Source organism: Mirounga leonina, unplaced genomic scaffold (assembly GCF_011800145.1).
Source record: "Mirounga leonina isolate KUSES-001 unplaced genomic scaffold, KU_Mleo_1.0 Mir_174, whole genome shotgun sequence".
In the NCBI taxonomy this organism is placed as follows: domain Eukaryota; kingdom Metazoa; phylum Chordata; class Mammalia; order Carnivora; family Phocidae; genus Mirounga; species Mirounga leonina.
In genome coordinates this window covers 63,494,059-63,510,022 of record NW_023270451.1, presented here as the reverse complement: position 1 = coordinate 63,510,022, position 15,964 = coordinate 63,494,059, and the positions used below count along the sequence as shown (strand labels likewise).

General features: G+C 37.5%; 1 protein-coding gene across 1 annotated transcript; it reads right to left on the bottom strand.

Annotated features, from left to right (window-relative positions):
- Positions 1-11,030: 11,030 nt before the first annotated feature.
- LOC118021035 (CCA tRNA nucleotidyltransferase 1, mitochondrial-like) lies at positions 11,031-13,359 on the bottom strand. The gene is given in 2 exon segments (XM_035021024.1): positions 11,031-12,652; positions 12,655-13,359. Coding segments are annotated over 2 exon segments (1,311 nt in total). The 5' UTR covers positions 13,030-13,359; the 3' UTR covers positions 11,031-11,716.
- Between the last annotated feature and the right edge of the window lie 2,605 nt (positions 13,360-15,964).

Here is a 15,964-nt window from a genome sequence, read left to right as displayed (position 1 = left end):
CAGCTAGAGCAATTGAATTCATGTAGGGAAAGGGGCAGTACCTATAGGACTGGGAGAATAACCACTAAGGGGGAAAAACAGCTCAAGAACAGACTTTCTCCAATAATCTGGTAAACGCTTTTTAATCCTTCTGGAAGTACAGTTCTCAATTTAGACAGCTATCTGAAAATCCAAAGCAGAAGGTGCTAGAAGAGGTATCTGGTTAGAGAGCCGTCAGTGGGGGAAAAGTCAGGTTGCTACCCACTAAAAACCTAACTCTAGCATACCGGAAGCAACAGCTCATTTAGCAGTTGGTTCTCCTGCCTTCATAGTATCTGCATTCCTCTAGTTTAGGACCTGATGATGATACTTCCCTTGGTCCACTAACAAATGAAACTATAGGAAGTGTTTCCTTCTTTCTCCTTAATGAGGACTGTGTTATATAGACAGATGCCTAAATAATATAATAGGACAGAATTTCATATCTGCAAATTATAAAAACAAGCTGATGAAGAATAGTCACTAGATAGACAGAGATAGAGATTCAAAAATCAAAAAGGGACCCTTCTGAGGAATGAGAACAAATATTCATTTATCAAATCTCTTGATTCATGTTAAGGATATTTGATAGCATTTTTCATCCTTTGGGCAAAAAATGATACTGGGGAAAATTGCTATTACACAAGATAAACAATTGCTAAATTACCAAAAAACAACACATAGATGGCAATGAACAGCAGATTTGGTACATTAAAGATGAATCTAAAATAAAGATTTGATGGATTAGCTCAAGATAGTTCCCTAGAATTTAGAGGAAAAGGACAAATTAATGAAGTAGATGAGCAAAAATAATAAGTTTAATAATCTTGCTCTAACTACACTAGAGATAATATGAACCTAGAATGGAATAAAAAAGAAGAAACAATTAGCAAAGAGAGACTTTAAGCCAATTTTCCTAAGATAAAAAGACATATAACTTTAGTTGTGTAAAGAATCTACCAAGTACTGGGAAAATTAATATAGACACACACATAGACACAATCTCATGGTATTTCTGAATTTCAAGAATATTGGACAAATTCTGTAAGCATTCAAAGTTGGAGAGGAAAAGTTAGCCACAAGAAAATAAAATCAATAGCAACATCATAGATTTCTCTTCTCCAACACTAAATGCCAGAAGGGAGGAACATTTCTATTGAAGGATTTTGAATTTTGAGGGTAAAAAAAAATGACTTAAGAATTTTACTTTGGGGCAAATATTTATGAAGACAATAGAAAGACATTGTTAAGCGGAAAGCATATCATGAATCTCTGCGTACCCATTCTGTACTCCAGCCTGACCTTAAGACTGTAGAAGTAAGGTATGGGCATGATATCATAAATGAGAAATGGCAGTGAGTGCTACAATCTCAAGATCCTTTCTAAATGATCATTTGTATGAAACAATGTAATGAACAAAAATAATTCCTCGAGCATCTATACGGCAAAAAAAAATCTACAAAAATAATAGCCTGACTATTCCAATAAAATGTCTGGGTTCAGAGGGATGAAAGTGTTCCAAGTTTTTTTTTTTTTTTTTATGTTATGTTAGTCACCATACATTACATCATTAGTTTTTGATGTAGTGTTCCATGATTCATTGTTTGCGTATAACACCCAGTGCCGCATTCAGTATGTGCCCTCTTTAATACCCATCACCAGGCTAACCCATCCCCCTCCCCCCTCCCCTCTAGAACCCTCAGTTTGTTTCTCAGAGTCCATAGTCTCTCATGGAAAGTGTTCCAAGTCTTTTTAATGGGAGAAGGGTCAACAGATAGGTCGGAAAGTAGATATTCGAATATTTAGTTTAAAAATTTAAAGGCAACTGCTAGCAGAATGAGGATGAAATTATAAACACATTTCTAGAGAGAAAAAGGGAACAACAACAAACTTGAGACTATTGTGAAATAAAGGGTTTTGGTTTTGTTTTCCAAGGTTAGCAGGAAGAAGTACATATTAGAGAAAAAACAGGTTAAAAATATCACAGTGCATAAATTCAGATATGTTAAAGTTCTCTAGTAAAGGATAGTTATTATATTGTATCAAAAGAGTAAACTAAATGCTCTGTACCAGATATGTACCCCAAATGAAATGACATATAAAGGTTAAAAGTAATGATATTTAGTAAAATTGTAATAGTCACATATAAGCACACAACAAAAAATGTTGGTAATATTAATTTCAAGGATGAAACTGAGAAGAAAAATAACAGAGCAAAGGGAGTTACTTTATATTGATAAATTATTATTCACAATATAAATGAATAATTAATCTCTGTTAGATACAAAAGTAAGTTTTTAAAAAGTCACTTGAAAAACCATTCTCCATAGGTTTCTTGCACTTCTGCATCTCTTTTGAGCAGAGATAGTAGTTCTTTTCTTTAGACTTATTTTGAAGGATGTTTGTATAGCAAGCAGTCTTGGAAGATAGGGATAGTGTTTACTGTTCGCTATAAAAGATTCAGAGTTTCTACGCCTAGTATTTCTACCCTGCAATGTGTGTGCTTGTGTCATCCGGACTTTATATCACCCTGGGGGAATTAGGGCAAAATGCTGATATTCTGGCTGCTGCTATTTCTGTGAACAATGAATTGTACTTCATCTCTGACCCAGGAGTCTCATGTCTTCCGCTGTCATCTATGAAATTCTGGCAGGCAAATTTGTTAGCTTGTAATTGGTTAGTGTCTCAGACCCTTCACAGTTCTTGACCCAGATAACTTTAAAAATGAAAAAAAGAGCAGTAAGTCAAGAGGTAGAGAGTGTTGTTTATTTTCTCTTTCCAGGAGCGCTGGGTGACTGATTGCAATTCTCCATGCTCTCGAAATGAGGCAGGATTATATAACATGCTTTGCCCAAAGTGTAATGTGAGTAAAATTGTCTTGTGTCACAATTGAGCATTGAAAGAACAAAGAATTCTGATTCTATAGATATTCTTCTTCTAAGGAATAGAAGAAGAATGAATACTCCCAAACTCATGAGGCCAACACATCCTTGATATCAAAATTTGACAAGGCTTAGTACAAGAAAGAAAGTGATAGGCCAACTTCACAATGAATATAGATGCAAAAATCCTAAACAAAATATTAGCAAATAAAATTTAAAAATGTGAGAAGATAAAATAACATGGCTTTTGCTGGATATTCTTCATTTGCTTCTTCAGATCTACCTTCCACCCTTCTCTCTGCTTTGTGCCCTGAGAGGCTGCTCTTTATGCACCGCATCAGTGACTATGTAATGTCCTCCAGTTGTCTTTGGTCAATGGGAAGCATCAGCAGGACATTTGAGGTCTGAAAGACAGACAGAGGTACGGTGTTTTTCCCCTGGCTTCTTCTGTCTTTTCGATCTGTTATTGTCAGTGACTGCATTTATGTGCCTAAGACCATATCTCTGGTTGCATGGTCAGCCCTTCTACTCTATAGCTCTCTTTGAATTCTGAGGTTCATTCCTTCTTTTTACTCCGTCAGCTTATGGGTGAATTGCTTTCTTTTTTAGTTAGGTTTAAGGTGTTTCCGGTTTTCATTTTGATTTCCTTAAACAGTGCCCTTCCCTTTGTAAACAAATCTTTTTCTAAATACTTCTCAAATTAACCAGTTTGAGTGTACCTGCTGGACCCTGACAAAAACAGTGATTGGTACCAGGAACGATCCCAGCAAACAGACTTCAAAATGGAATCTAGGCTTTGGCTGTTCACATAATAGAAGAACATATGGATAACCTCCTTGCCAGGGGGAAATAGGACACTGGTGATACGCAGCATGTGGTAGCATCATGATTACTCAAAATATCACAAGTGGTGGCATAGACTGGGGTGCATGTGGAGGATAAGCATAGCGAGATCAAATGGGTGAGCCAGTTAGTCACTTTGATGACAAAGATTGCACCATAGGATGGTATTTCTTACACCAGAAAGGGTTCATAAGGGAAAGGATAAACTGAAAGCCTTGAAGGTCCAACACAAGGCCCAGAGAGAAATTTAGAAAGCCTTTATGAGAACTCTACAGAAATTACTGATCTCATGTGTTTACATGGCAGAGGTGGCTGAGGATTAAGTCTAGAGCCGAGTGTAAGGCTTATAGAGTTGTATTGTCAATTAAGTGTGCACCGCAGCTAGATCTCATGCTAAGGTAAGGATAGTGGTGAGGAAGAACAAGCAAGGTATGGTCTGGTATGAGTTAGCCTATATACTGAAAGAGTTGTAGGATTGTGTCAGTTTTTATTAAGAGTCAGGGGAGCATGTATAAGAGTTTATTCTAACACTATTAGACCAAAAAGGATAAAACAAAAGACTGTATCAAGCCAAATTCACGTGCTTGCCTAGAATTCAGGATTTTATATGTTGGTTGGAGGCCCTGTGAATTGCTAGATGTGTTAACTGAAGCCTGGACTCAAAAATGGCATATATTGATGAGCTCAAAATGTACGAACTTCTCTGGAAAACATTACTCAGGAAAATGGGTTGTAGGGGTGGGCTCTATTATGTGTGACTTTCTCAGACACCTCTTAGAGGTGTTGGTACTCCACAAGAGGATCTTCACCAAGGCATTAAGAAATGCAGTCATGAGTGGATTACCAGCATCCTTGAAAAGCTCTGTGGTAGTTGTTCCCTATAGGCTGGAGATGACAGGGGACATGCTGTACTAGAATTTGATAACCTGATTTGATGGGAACAATGTGATCCCCAATGCTAAAAGCCAACTGGTGAAGTTTAATCATCAGAGAAAAAGAGAGCAGAGTTATGATAAAAAGCCCTAGGAGCCAAGTGATTTGACCCTGCAGGGGTTTATAACGATTAAATGATAATCAGATCCATGGGAATGAAATGGGCAGCTGTATTCATTTCCTAGGGCTCCTATAACAAATTACAACAAATTATGTGGCTTAAAACAACAAGGATTTATTCTCTCACAGTTCTGGAGGCCGGAAGTCTGAAATCAAGGTGTTGGCAGTGCCACACTCTGGATGCTATGTGAGAGAATCTTTTCTTGCCTCTCCTAGCTTCTGGTGGCTCCAGGAATTTCTTGGCTTCTTTGACTGTATTATTCCAATCTCTGCCCTTATGGTCACATGTGGCCTCCTTCTTTTTATGTGTCTATCTTCTGTTCTTCTTTCTCTTATGAGGATACTGATCACTGGATGATTCACTAAGTGACTATATTACTAAAAAATGCCCATAATGAACTGTGTGTTATCAGATTCACCCTGTCATAAAGTCAAATGTACACAGCATCATTCCAATGTAAAGTGGAAATTGTATATCCAAGAATGCCCTTGCAGGTTTGGAAGTTACGGGTAAACCACACGAAATAGGTACTTCAGACTCCTGTGGTATATGCTCCTCCTGATTTCCCACTTAGCCCTCAACAAACAACTATGGCTCATGGAGAGTTCCCTCTGGTCATTTAAATGGAAGAAAAGAAAACTGGCGTTTGGAGGATCTGCATACCATAGTGTCAATAGATGGTCTGGTTTAGGGAAAGTTCTGCACATATGCTTCCACTGTATTACAGCTCCGCTTTGGAAGGCCATGAAAGACACAGATAAAGAATTCTCTCTGAGGGAAGAATTTCAAGTGGCGCCATCTCATTATCCACTTTTTGTGCAGTGGGACATAGTTGGTGGTATAGATCCACAGAGATCCATGGGCAGTGCCTAAAAGATTAATCAACTGGAAGGAGACTTAGAATAATATTTAAATATTGGTGATAAGGAGTTTGGGGGAGATGTGTGTGGGTAAGCCTGTCCTAGGTAAGAGCACTCCAGATGGCATCCCACTACAGAGGACGCTGTCAATCAAGCGTTCGAGGTTATCGTCCTGTGTATCTCAGTCAGCTTCTTTTACTAGATTTCTGGGGTTTGCTCAATGACTTCATGTATAAACTAACCTTGACAGTATGGATGGGACTCATCTATGGGTTTAACAACAGGGATTTTGCTTCACCAAGGCTCATTTAGCTACCCTCACAGCTGGGTGTCTAATTTACCAATGGTAGAGGACAATAATAAGCTACAAGCTGATAATATTCCCCAGGGAAAGCAGCTGGTGATCTGATGGATAGTTGAGTATACCGGATTTTTTTTTAAATCAGGGAGAGGGCATTCTCGCAAATATGGATGTTTAATACGCATACGGATTTGTCTTCCTTGCTTCTAGTAATTCTGTCATGGACCTACAGGAAGCATTACTTATCACTATGATGTCATGTATTACATTACCTTCAACCAAGGACTCATTTCACAGAGTAGGAAGTGAGACAATGGGTTCATGCTCACAGAGTTCACTGGTCTTACCATGTCCTTACTACCTAGAAATATCTAGCTTGATAAAATTCTAGAATGGCCTACTGAAGGCTCAGTTATGGCATCATCTGAGTGACAGTACCCTGGAGTATTGGAGTGCTGCCTTACAGGATGTAGTATATGCCTTAAATCATTAGTCAGTATGTGCTGTCTCCTTCACAGCCAGAATGCATTGTCTGGGGAAAAAAATGGGCAGAGCTGACTAGTGGATGTTGCTGTCTCCCCATCCTAAAAGTACACAGAACTGGGAACCAAAGGAAAAAGCTGAATGCGGCCCCTTTCACTATTATGCCACATAATCTATGTAAAATTATCACTTTCCATTCCTTCAACCTTGGACTCAATGGATTTGTAGGTCTTAATGCACAAAGAAGAAATTCCTCCAGGGAACACAATAATATTCCCACTGAATTGGAATTTGAGACTCACAACACAATTCTTTAGAGAGCACAAATGGTCAGATAAGTGTGTCTAAGTGAACAGGTCATAATTTCTATCTTTTACAAGTTGAGAGTTACCAATACCTGGTTGAGAAAGAACATTTTCATAATTTTTTTCATTTTAAGATTATTTTATTCTCATCAGGTCTCACAAAAGTCCCTGGCAACTCCAAATGATATTCCAGATAGTATGCTATGGTGCCCTAATTGAGGCAGTACTCCATGTTGCTTTATGGGAATAATGCATCATTCCATATGGGCATTATAAAATATCATTTTGCACTCTCAAAACTATCACACATAAAATTTTGTAGAATGGTAATATATATATTTAGAGGGAAGACTTTCAGAGGGAGAATTGAAAAAATTTAGTCAAAAGAATAATATACTGGATGCTTTTTGCTTGAGAAGAATGTATATTCTGTTGGATGATGTAGTCTGTAGATGTCCATTATATGCAGCTAATTGGTGGTAGTGTTGAGTTCTACTATGTCCTTACTGATTTTCTGGCTGCTGGATCTGTACATTCTGGCAGAAGGATGTTGAAGTCCCTAACCATAACAAAATAATCCTAATTCCTCCCTTCCATCCCTTGTATCATTGCTGTTATTCATTTCACTCATATATATAAGCATATAGGTGATATATACAAACACACACAATTGAATGCATTTTGCTATTATTTTGAATAAAATGTGGGGACTTCTAAGCTTTTTTACGTGCTGTATCAGAAGCCCCCTGGATGCTCTTGGCTTGGAAAGAATTCTAACAATCCTTTACAAACTTAAATTTAATTCACTGTAGATTTTTTAAAACATTTCTTATATTACACATATAATACACATAAAATAGATAAGAGTCAATTTAAAAAACATATACCTATACTCGGTTTTCAGTCTTAATGATTCAGGAAGAAATATTTCCACTACAGTCCCCATAAATATTATGCATTTATGTAATCAGGAAAGGAAAATATATACCAAAGAATGAACTGCTCAACTATGAACGGTTAGTGACAATGACAGTGTCTACTTTTCATAGCATTTTATGTACAGCTGTTGCAAGACGTCTGTGAAATCTAAACTGAATTTGACCTTCTTCTTTCCCATATACAATGTAGAATTAAATTACAATCTCAACGAATACATGTTAAAAGTGATCTCAGAATCTAGAGAGCTGATACATTTGCATCGTGTCAACTGAAATTACGAGCTTATCAAAAACTGAACTGAGCAATGTTTAATCATTGCGGATGCAAATGACCTAGTGTGAAGATGAATATAGGGGATGCAGAAGCAAATTGATACTGAACAGAGTATAAAAGTTTTGCACAAGTCGAAGTCTGTATTTTCTGACTCTCCAATATAATATACTGGAGTTTAGTATTTCATGCTAGTATTGGATCTGTGAATTGAATTAGGTGCAAGAACAAGTAATGAAAGAAAGAGACTGGATTGTTTTTTCCTAATAGCTCTTCAAATTGTTATCTACACAGTATTCATTTTCACATGCTGGATATTACCCTTGGTTGTTTTTTTTTTTCTACCTTCTCTCCCATGTCTCTACTTAATTCTAATCTTATTTTATTTTTTAAGGCCAGCCAGTTGTACTTCATTCACTCATTTACTCATATATTCAGCACATAGTTCTCAGGTTTACTATGGACTAGTTATTATGCCTTGGGGCCACAATGTTAAGTAAAATACTATCCATGCCCTAGAGGAACCCAGGTAAATGGATAGACAAAAGTTGCAATCTTTCTGTGCTTCCTCATCTATAAAGTAAAGTTGGCAATACTTCAGCTGCAGGATTGTTAAAATATAGATGGTATATGTAAAATATAGGGGAAAGGAAATATTAAATGTTAAATGAAGGATTAAAGTTTGCTTCCTTTAAATGTTTTTTAAGACAGCATTTTTTTTTTTCTTTTATGATTTTATATGCAATATGTTGTTGGGGGGACACTCAGAATTAGATCTGTCCTCTCATGACTGGTCATTTTTTGTGTGTGGCCTACATGCTTGTTAACTATAAGATAGTGACATGGCTCTCCGGGAGTTTGCCCAACAGCCAGTGGATGCTAATTTGACCCATGAGTCATCCCTTGTCTTTACTGTTTCCTTTTATTCAAAAGAGACAGAACTCTGAGAATGTTCCAGGTGTATAAAGTGAACAACTACTGTGATACTTTGCAGCTGTGAGCTTTACAGGTGTTCAAGAGTTTATGAACTTCTGTGGCACTTCCTCAGAAAAACCCATCTTCACAACAGCTTTATCTGCAAATTGTTTGCTTGGTTCTCTCCTCCACTCAGCTTGGCTCCTGACTAATGCTTGTGTTTGGCAGCTTCCAATGGTCTTCCTAACCTGTATTTATCTTCCCTGAATTAGAAGCAGCTAGGCAATTTTAGGAAGACAACAACTCACTAATTCTCTCTTTTCTAATTTGTAAAGCCAGTAAATCTCTCAAACTTTGGGAAACTGCTTTGACTTTGAAACAAAGAACTGTATATGGTCTTTAACTTTTTAGCCTTTATAATTTACAAATATCCTCTTAATGTAAAAGTTTTTAAAATACCAGTTATTAGAATAAAAATATTACATATTGTGATAGCTCTATTTTCCTTACCTGTTTTTAAGTTGATATGAATAAAACCAACTGGAGTTGGTCTTGCATTGTAAGAAACTAATTTGTATTATGTACAGCAAGTAGCCAGAAAAGACTCTTGAGTTGAAAAAAAAAAATTAAGTTGCTTTGAATAAAGAATAAAGAATTCTTATCTGCTAAACAAAAACCCCAGCTGTTTTATTTATTTATTTATTTATTTATTTTTAAAAAGATTTTATTTATTTATTTGACAGAGAGAGACAGCGAGAGAGGGAACACAAGCAGGGGGAGTGGGAGAGGGAGAAGCAGGCTTCCCACCGAGCAGGGAGCCTGACATGGGGCTCGATCCCAGGACCCTGGGATCATGACCTGAGCCGAAAGCAGCCGCTTAACCGACTGAGCCACCCAGGTGCCCCACCCCAGCTGTTTTATAGTAACAATATATTTTTGTGATTATTTTCTTTGGAGAAAATTCCAGAGATATTAACTATCTTTAGGATGAATTTAATGTCTGCTGTTTTTTCCAGCTTTTAAATTACATTATTATTCGACTGAACTTATCTCGATCTGCCTTTTAAACCACTTGTAAATAACCATTAGGGGAAAACCTACTGTGGAAGCCAAAATGTCACAGTAGTGGTCAGGATCCCTTCAGGTATGCAAGTGTGGAAAAAGAAAGCAGCCTTGGATATTTGATAAATCATAATAGTACTTTGTTTTAAAAGCATCGATATGCTAATAAAAATGCTATGATAAGAAATAGCAAAAGTAGTCATGTTATTCTTTTAATAAAAGCCATATTACACAAGACATAAATTTGACAACCTATGACTCATAAATAGGATCCTAAGTCCCTGAGTATACCTATAGTTGCAGTTTTTATTCGCAATGGGTGAAGTGTATGTAAGGAATTTATTTTTATTGCATCATTTTATTGTTGAGGTAAAACTTGTAAACAGTGAAATACATGGACCCTATATGTATGATTTAGTGGATTTTGAAAAATGTGTATACCTATATAACCAATATGTTATAGAACATTTACATTACTTCAGAAAGTAGTTTTGTGGTCCCATACAGTCCATTCTTACCCACCATAGACAATCACCATTCTGACTCCAGTCATCAAAGATTAGCATTGCTAGTTCTTGAGTTTTATAAAGAATTCTTTTGTGCCTGGCTTCTTTTGTGTAATATAATATTTTTGTGATTCACTGATGTTGAATGCATCCGCAATTTGTTCATATTTATTGTTGAATGATATTTTATTTGGATTCCTGCCAGGTTTTGGGGGCTGGTATAAATAAGTTGCTATGAACTTTCCTTTACCAAGTCTTTTTCTGGGCATATACTTTCATTTCTATTGAGGAAATATCTAGAATTGAAATTGTTGGGTTGTAGGGTAGGTGTATCTGCAACTGTAGCACAAAGTGCTAAACAGTTTTTTCCATAATTGGTGATATTATTTTGCATTCCCACCAACAATGTATAAGAACTGTATTTGCTGTGAATCCTCACTAGCATTTAGTGGTGTAGGTCTTTTTGTCATCTTATTGGATGTGAAGTGGCATCTTATTATAGTTTTAATTTACATTTCCCTGTTGCCTAATGAACAACTTTTCATGTTCCTATTGTATCATTCTTATACACTCTGTTTGATTGTGTTTCTGCAAGTGCTTCACCCATTTTTTTTTTTTCCAATTCCAAAGGGAATGTTTATTAAAGGTTCAAGAGTAACTGTCAAGCCAGTCTTTCTCAGGCTTCGCATGCATAAAGAAATCATTATGACAAAGGAAGGTATCAACTACATACTAAAACTTAGAGCTTGCTAGAACAAGTTTCAGGTGTATGAATGCCAGCCACCCAGGACATACCTGGTCTTCATAATTTTATACAGGATATTCCGTCAACTAATTTCAACACAAGTTTATTTTGTGTTGAAATTAAATTCATTTAAATGTGTTAAATTCAAGTAAGAACTAACACTTAAAGACATTGATAAAATAATGTAGTTATTTCAATAGCAAACAAACACTTTTTTCTTAAAGATAGTTACCACTTTTTAAGATCAGTAATGCGCTACACTGGGAAAAAAAAAAAATTAAACCCTAGACAGGGGAAGTCAACTATACTATTCACAGCAGGAACTATTCCAGAAGCAGCAGAAGGTTCAAGGATATAAATGAGATTTAAGAGGAGGTAGACTTGAGTTTACTGCCAGAAACTCACAAAGACCTCTGTTGATCTGAGAAGGTCCTCCAAGCTGGCTTTCATTCAAGTCTCTTAAATCTCACTGAGAGGGAGAGAAGAAAACCTAGCCTTGCCCCCAATTTTCTGCTATTTAGTGCCAGCTCTCATCAATTTTCGCTCTTCTTTATGTAACTTAGGAGTTCGTCTTTCTCCATTTGGTAGCCGCTTTTTTCCCACTGTTCTCGCAACTGCTGCAACAGAGCCCCAATTTCTTTTCCTGAAGAAGTGCCCACTTTTCTGATGTCATGGCCACTCACAGGAAATGGAGGAATGCACCACTGCTGCATCTGCTGCAGAAGACCCCGCTCTCCCTGGTACTTCAGGAGTTCACACACGTGGGTCATTGCGTCAGATTCCCTAGAATCTATAATGAAGTCTTGATAGGGTTTCAGTGGCTCTGAACTATCCGTTGCTTTAACTAAATCTTTCCTGTTTTTAACTATGAATATACCAAGGTTCTTCTCTTCTTTTGAAATCTTCAACCTCAAATCCAATTTTGTGACATCATCCTGTACTTTGCATAATGAGGCCAAGAGAGTCATTGGCTTTGGTGAAAAACCATCAGCATTTTTACTAACTTCATTAAATTCTTCTAAACTTGCACTAGTAGGTAAGCCTATGTAAGGAGCCATATCAAGATCATGGAGGAGGTGAATCAAATGATTTACATGGTTACCAACAAGAATTTTTTTCAATTCCACCCAAATCCTCTCTCCTGATATTCCAGCTAAGCCTTTTGCATTTTCTGCAATTGCTTCCAAAGTCGCAGGATCATGGTCACCAGGTTTGTCTACAATTCTCCCGTAAAACCGGAAATATCGTAAAATTCGAAGATAATCTTCTTGTATCCTCTGTTTAGCATGTCCAACAAACCTAACTTTCTTATTTTTTAAATCTTCATAACCATTGAAGTAGTCAAATAAGTTACCATCAAAACCTAAAAACACAGAATTTATAGTGAGATCTCTGCGTTCAGCATCTTTCTGCCAATCAGTTGTGAATTCTACCTCAGCATGTCTTCCATCAGTGACAACATCAATCCCCACAGTGTAGTAATTTCAAAATTTTCTTCATGAAGCCTGGCAGTAATTGTTCCATGCTTTTCTCCTTTGTTGTTTATCATACGAATACCCGCAGCCTGAAACATGTCCTTCATTTGAGCAGGGGTAGCAGTGGTAGCAAAATCCACATCTTGAGGCTTTACTCCATTTAATAAATCCCTCACTGCTCCTCCTGCTATTCTTAATTCATGATTTTCTTTGACAAATAATTCTGTCAGACTCTTCAATCCTGCTGTGAACAGTGACTGGAATTCTGGAGACTGCAACTTCATTGTAAATAGATACTGCTTGAAAAGGCACAGCCTACTCCAACTACCGCTCAGTAATGGCCTGCACCAGGGATTCAGGCACCTCAGCATCTGGGGGCAAGGTCACCAACCACACATCCAGACCACGTGGGGAAGAAAAACAGTGTCCTTCCAACTCCGCCTAAAATTAGAAAAACCCGCTGAAGACCCTGGCCTTGAAGAGGCGTGTGCCGCCCCTCACACCACGTGCCAGACCGAAAAAGCTTAGTGAGACCCTCGGGGGGCCGGCCCCAAAGAACGGAAAGTGCCGGGGAAGCCTGATGATTCAGCCTGCAGTTACTGGAACGTGGCAGGGACGCGGCCCCACGACCTGCACGTTGAGCTCTGTTCCGCAGTGGAGAGAACGCCTCTCACCGCCACAGGCTCGCACCCTCCCCAGGAGGCTCCATCGCCCCACTGCCCTCCCTGTGGCGCGCACCCGCACGCCCGCCCTCCCTGCCGCTTCACCCATTTTTTAGTTGGGTAGGTTTTCTTATTATTTAGTTGTGTTTTTTATACATTCTGGATACAAGTCCTTTGTCAGATGCATGTATGGTGTATATTTTCTTCCAGTCTGTGGCTCTCTGTTTAATTGTATTAGTTGTGTCCTTTCATGATAACAGTTTTTACTATGAAATTATAAAATTATGATCATTTATTTCTTTGGTGGTTAATGCTTTTGTGTCCTAAGAAGAGTTTGCCTTCCCTAACGTTTAGCAGGTATTGTTTCTTTCTACTTGCTTTGTAGTCTTAGCTTTACATTAGGTCCTTGATTTATCTGAATTAATTTCTGTGTATTAAGTGAGATTGGGATTGGTTAAAGTTTCTTTTTTTTTAAATATGAATATCTAGTTGTGCTAGCACCATTTGTTGAAAGGGATATCCTTTCTCCATTCTTTATTGGTACTTTAATTGATTTTCTGTATTCCTTGCTGTCTACTTCATTGATATCTGCTCTTTTATTAATTTATTGTTTCTATTTATTTTGGGTTAATATGGTTTTTTTTTAAGATTTTATTTATTTATTTGACAGAAAGAGAGAGAGAGAGAGCACAAGCAGGGGGAGCAGGGGAGGGAGAAGCAGGCTCCCCACAGAGCAGGGAGCCCGATTTGGGGCTCAATCCCAGGACCCTGGGATCATAACCTGAGCTGAAGGCAGATGCTTAACCAACTGAGCCACCCAGGTGCCCCAAGAGTCCATGAAGATGAACCCAGGTGCCCCATAATCCATGAAGATGAACTCTTGTTACCTGTCCCTTAATTGGGGAATGCATTGGTTACTGGGAAGAGCATTGGCAATAGGCACTGGGCTAGTGATCAAGTACATTTTCCTATTTATCACTCTAAAAAATAGAAGTAACCAATACATGAGTGAATATAGATTCCAAAATGCTTTCACTAATGAAACCCTGACAGCTTAACTTCTTAACCCCTTCCACAATCTACAAGTCCTCCCTGCTGGGAAATTCCTATCATTTAACCAACTTCTCTCATGTCACAGACAAGGCCTATGTGCTCTGTTCCACTGTAAGTGAGGATAGAAAACCATTTTTACCATTTTTGGTATAATAACCTCTCATTTGATACCTAGAAATTGCATGGTTAACTTTTTCACCTGATGTCTATTACTTATTTCCACAGAGACTAGCATAAATTTTGAAATTTCTTTACAAAGGGACACACCACCCCAACTCCCTTTAACTCCAGCTTTACTGGGAAGCACCACACAGTTTTCCCCAAGGCCATTCTTGATTTCAGGTGACAAAACACAGGCTACTTGCTATAGGTATATTGACTCATGCCTGTTACTTCTTCTTGAGTCTGAGTCTGCAATTGGTTCCTCTGTAAATCTCCCTCTTTTGAAACTAAATGTTCAGAAAGGATATCTAAACTGATGTGAGGCTGTTTTTTTCAGCACAAGTGATTTCTCAAAGCTCTATGCCACTATTCTTCATTCCAGCTATTAAAATTCATAGCAGCAAACTCTGTGAGCACTGGATCTATGTGGGCTGGAGGTAAATTTAAGCCTTAACAGAGGATATCACTCATAAGGCAAGATAATTTAAAGATGGTCTCTTTGCATTTGAATTTTAAAGCATTACAGCAGGAAGAAATAAATGTTGCCAGTGTAAATTTATGTATGGATATGGCTTCTGAAAATTATCTTTAGAATCAACATATGGATCCCAGAGATCCTATAATAAGCTTGGATAATGGAAGATCACTTATTTTTATCTCAGTTTATTTTTAAGGATGATTTTATACATTTTAATATCCACAGGAGCCAAAACTGTATTTCCACAGGAGAAAGACATGTATGGCAATCCAAAAGATTGAAGCCAAGTATCTGTCCCCAAACTTAAAGTTATAAGACGATCTCATTTGACCATCTGGGAAAACAGTATTAAATAGATAAATTGCAAACAGTGGCCATGACCTGCAAAAGTAATCTTTTTATTGTAGCTGTATCCTGTCTCCCACATAGGATGGCAGTAACATTACAAAGGTAATTTTGGCACTGATAGGCGTAGAACGTCCAGTTAAATTTAAATGTTTATTTGCTATATTTTTATTGGCTAAATCTAGCAACTCAATTATAGGGGTAATTCTTTGGTCTTGTGTGCCTCATTTCATTTGGCAGCAGGCAGAGAATTGGAGACTTTCACTAGAACCAGAAAAATTATTCATTATTTTTAATAAACTTTCTTCATTCTTCATTCTCCTCCCCAGGCCTTTCATTCTCAAGAGCTATAAAGCACAGCAAAACCAAACAGAACATGGTGAAATTAATTAATGGTGTTTTAATTTCACTTTTATCTGTGCTTATCTATATAAATAATGCACATTATTATAATGATTTTAGCAAGACAAGTTGTTCAACCAATTTATGAAACCCTTCTAGGGCAGCAGAAGGTATCCTGCCTCCCAATCTAGATTCCCTGACGTTCTCTGCTAAATGTCTTATGTTTTTAAATAAATTTAGAAAATCTATGCACTAGTACTCCTG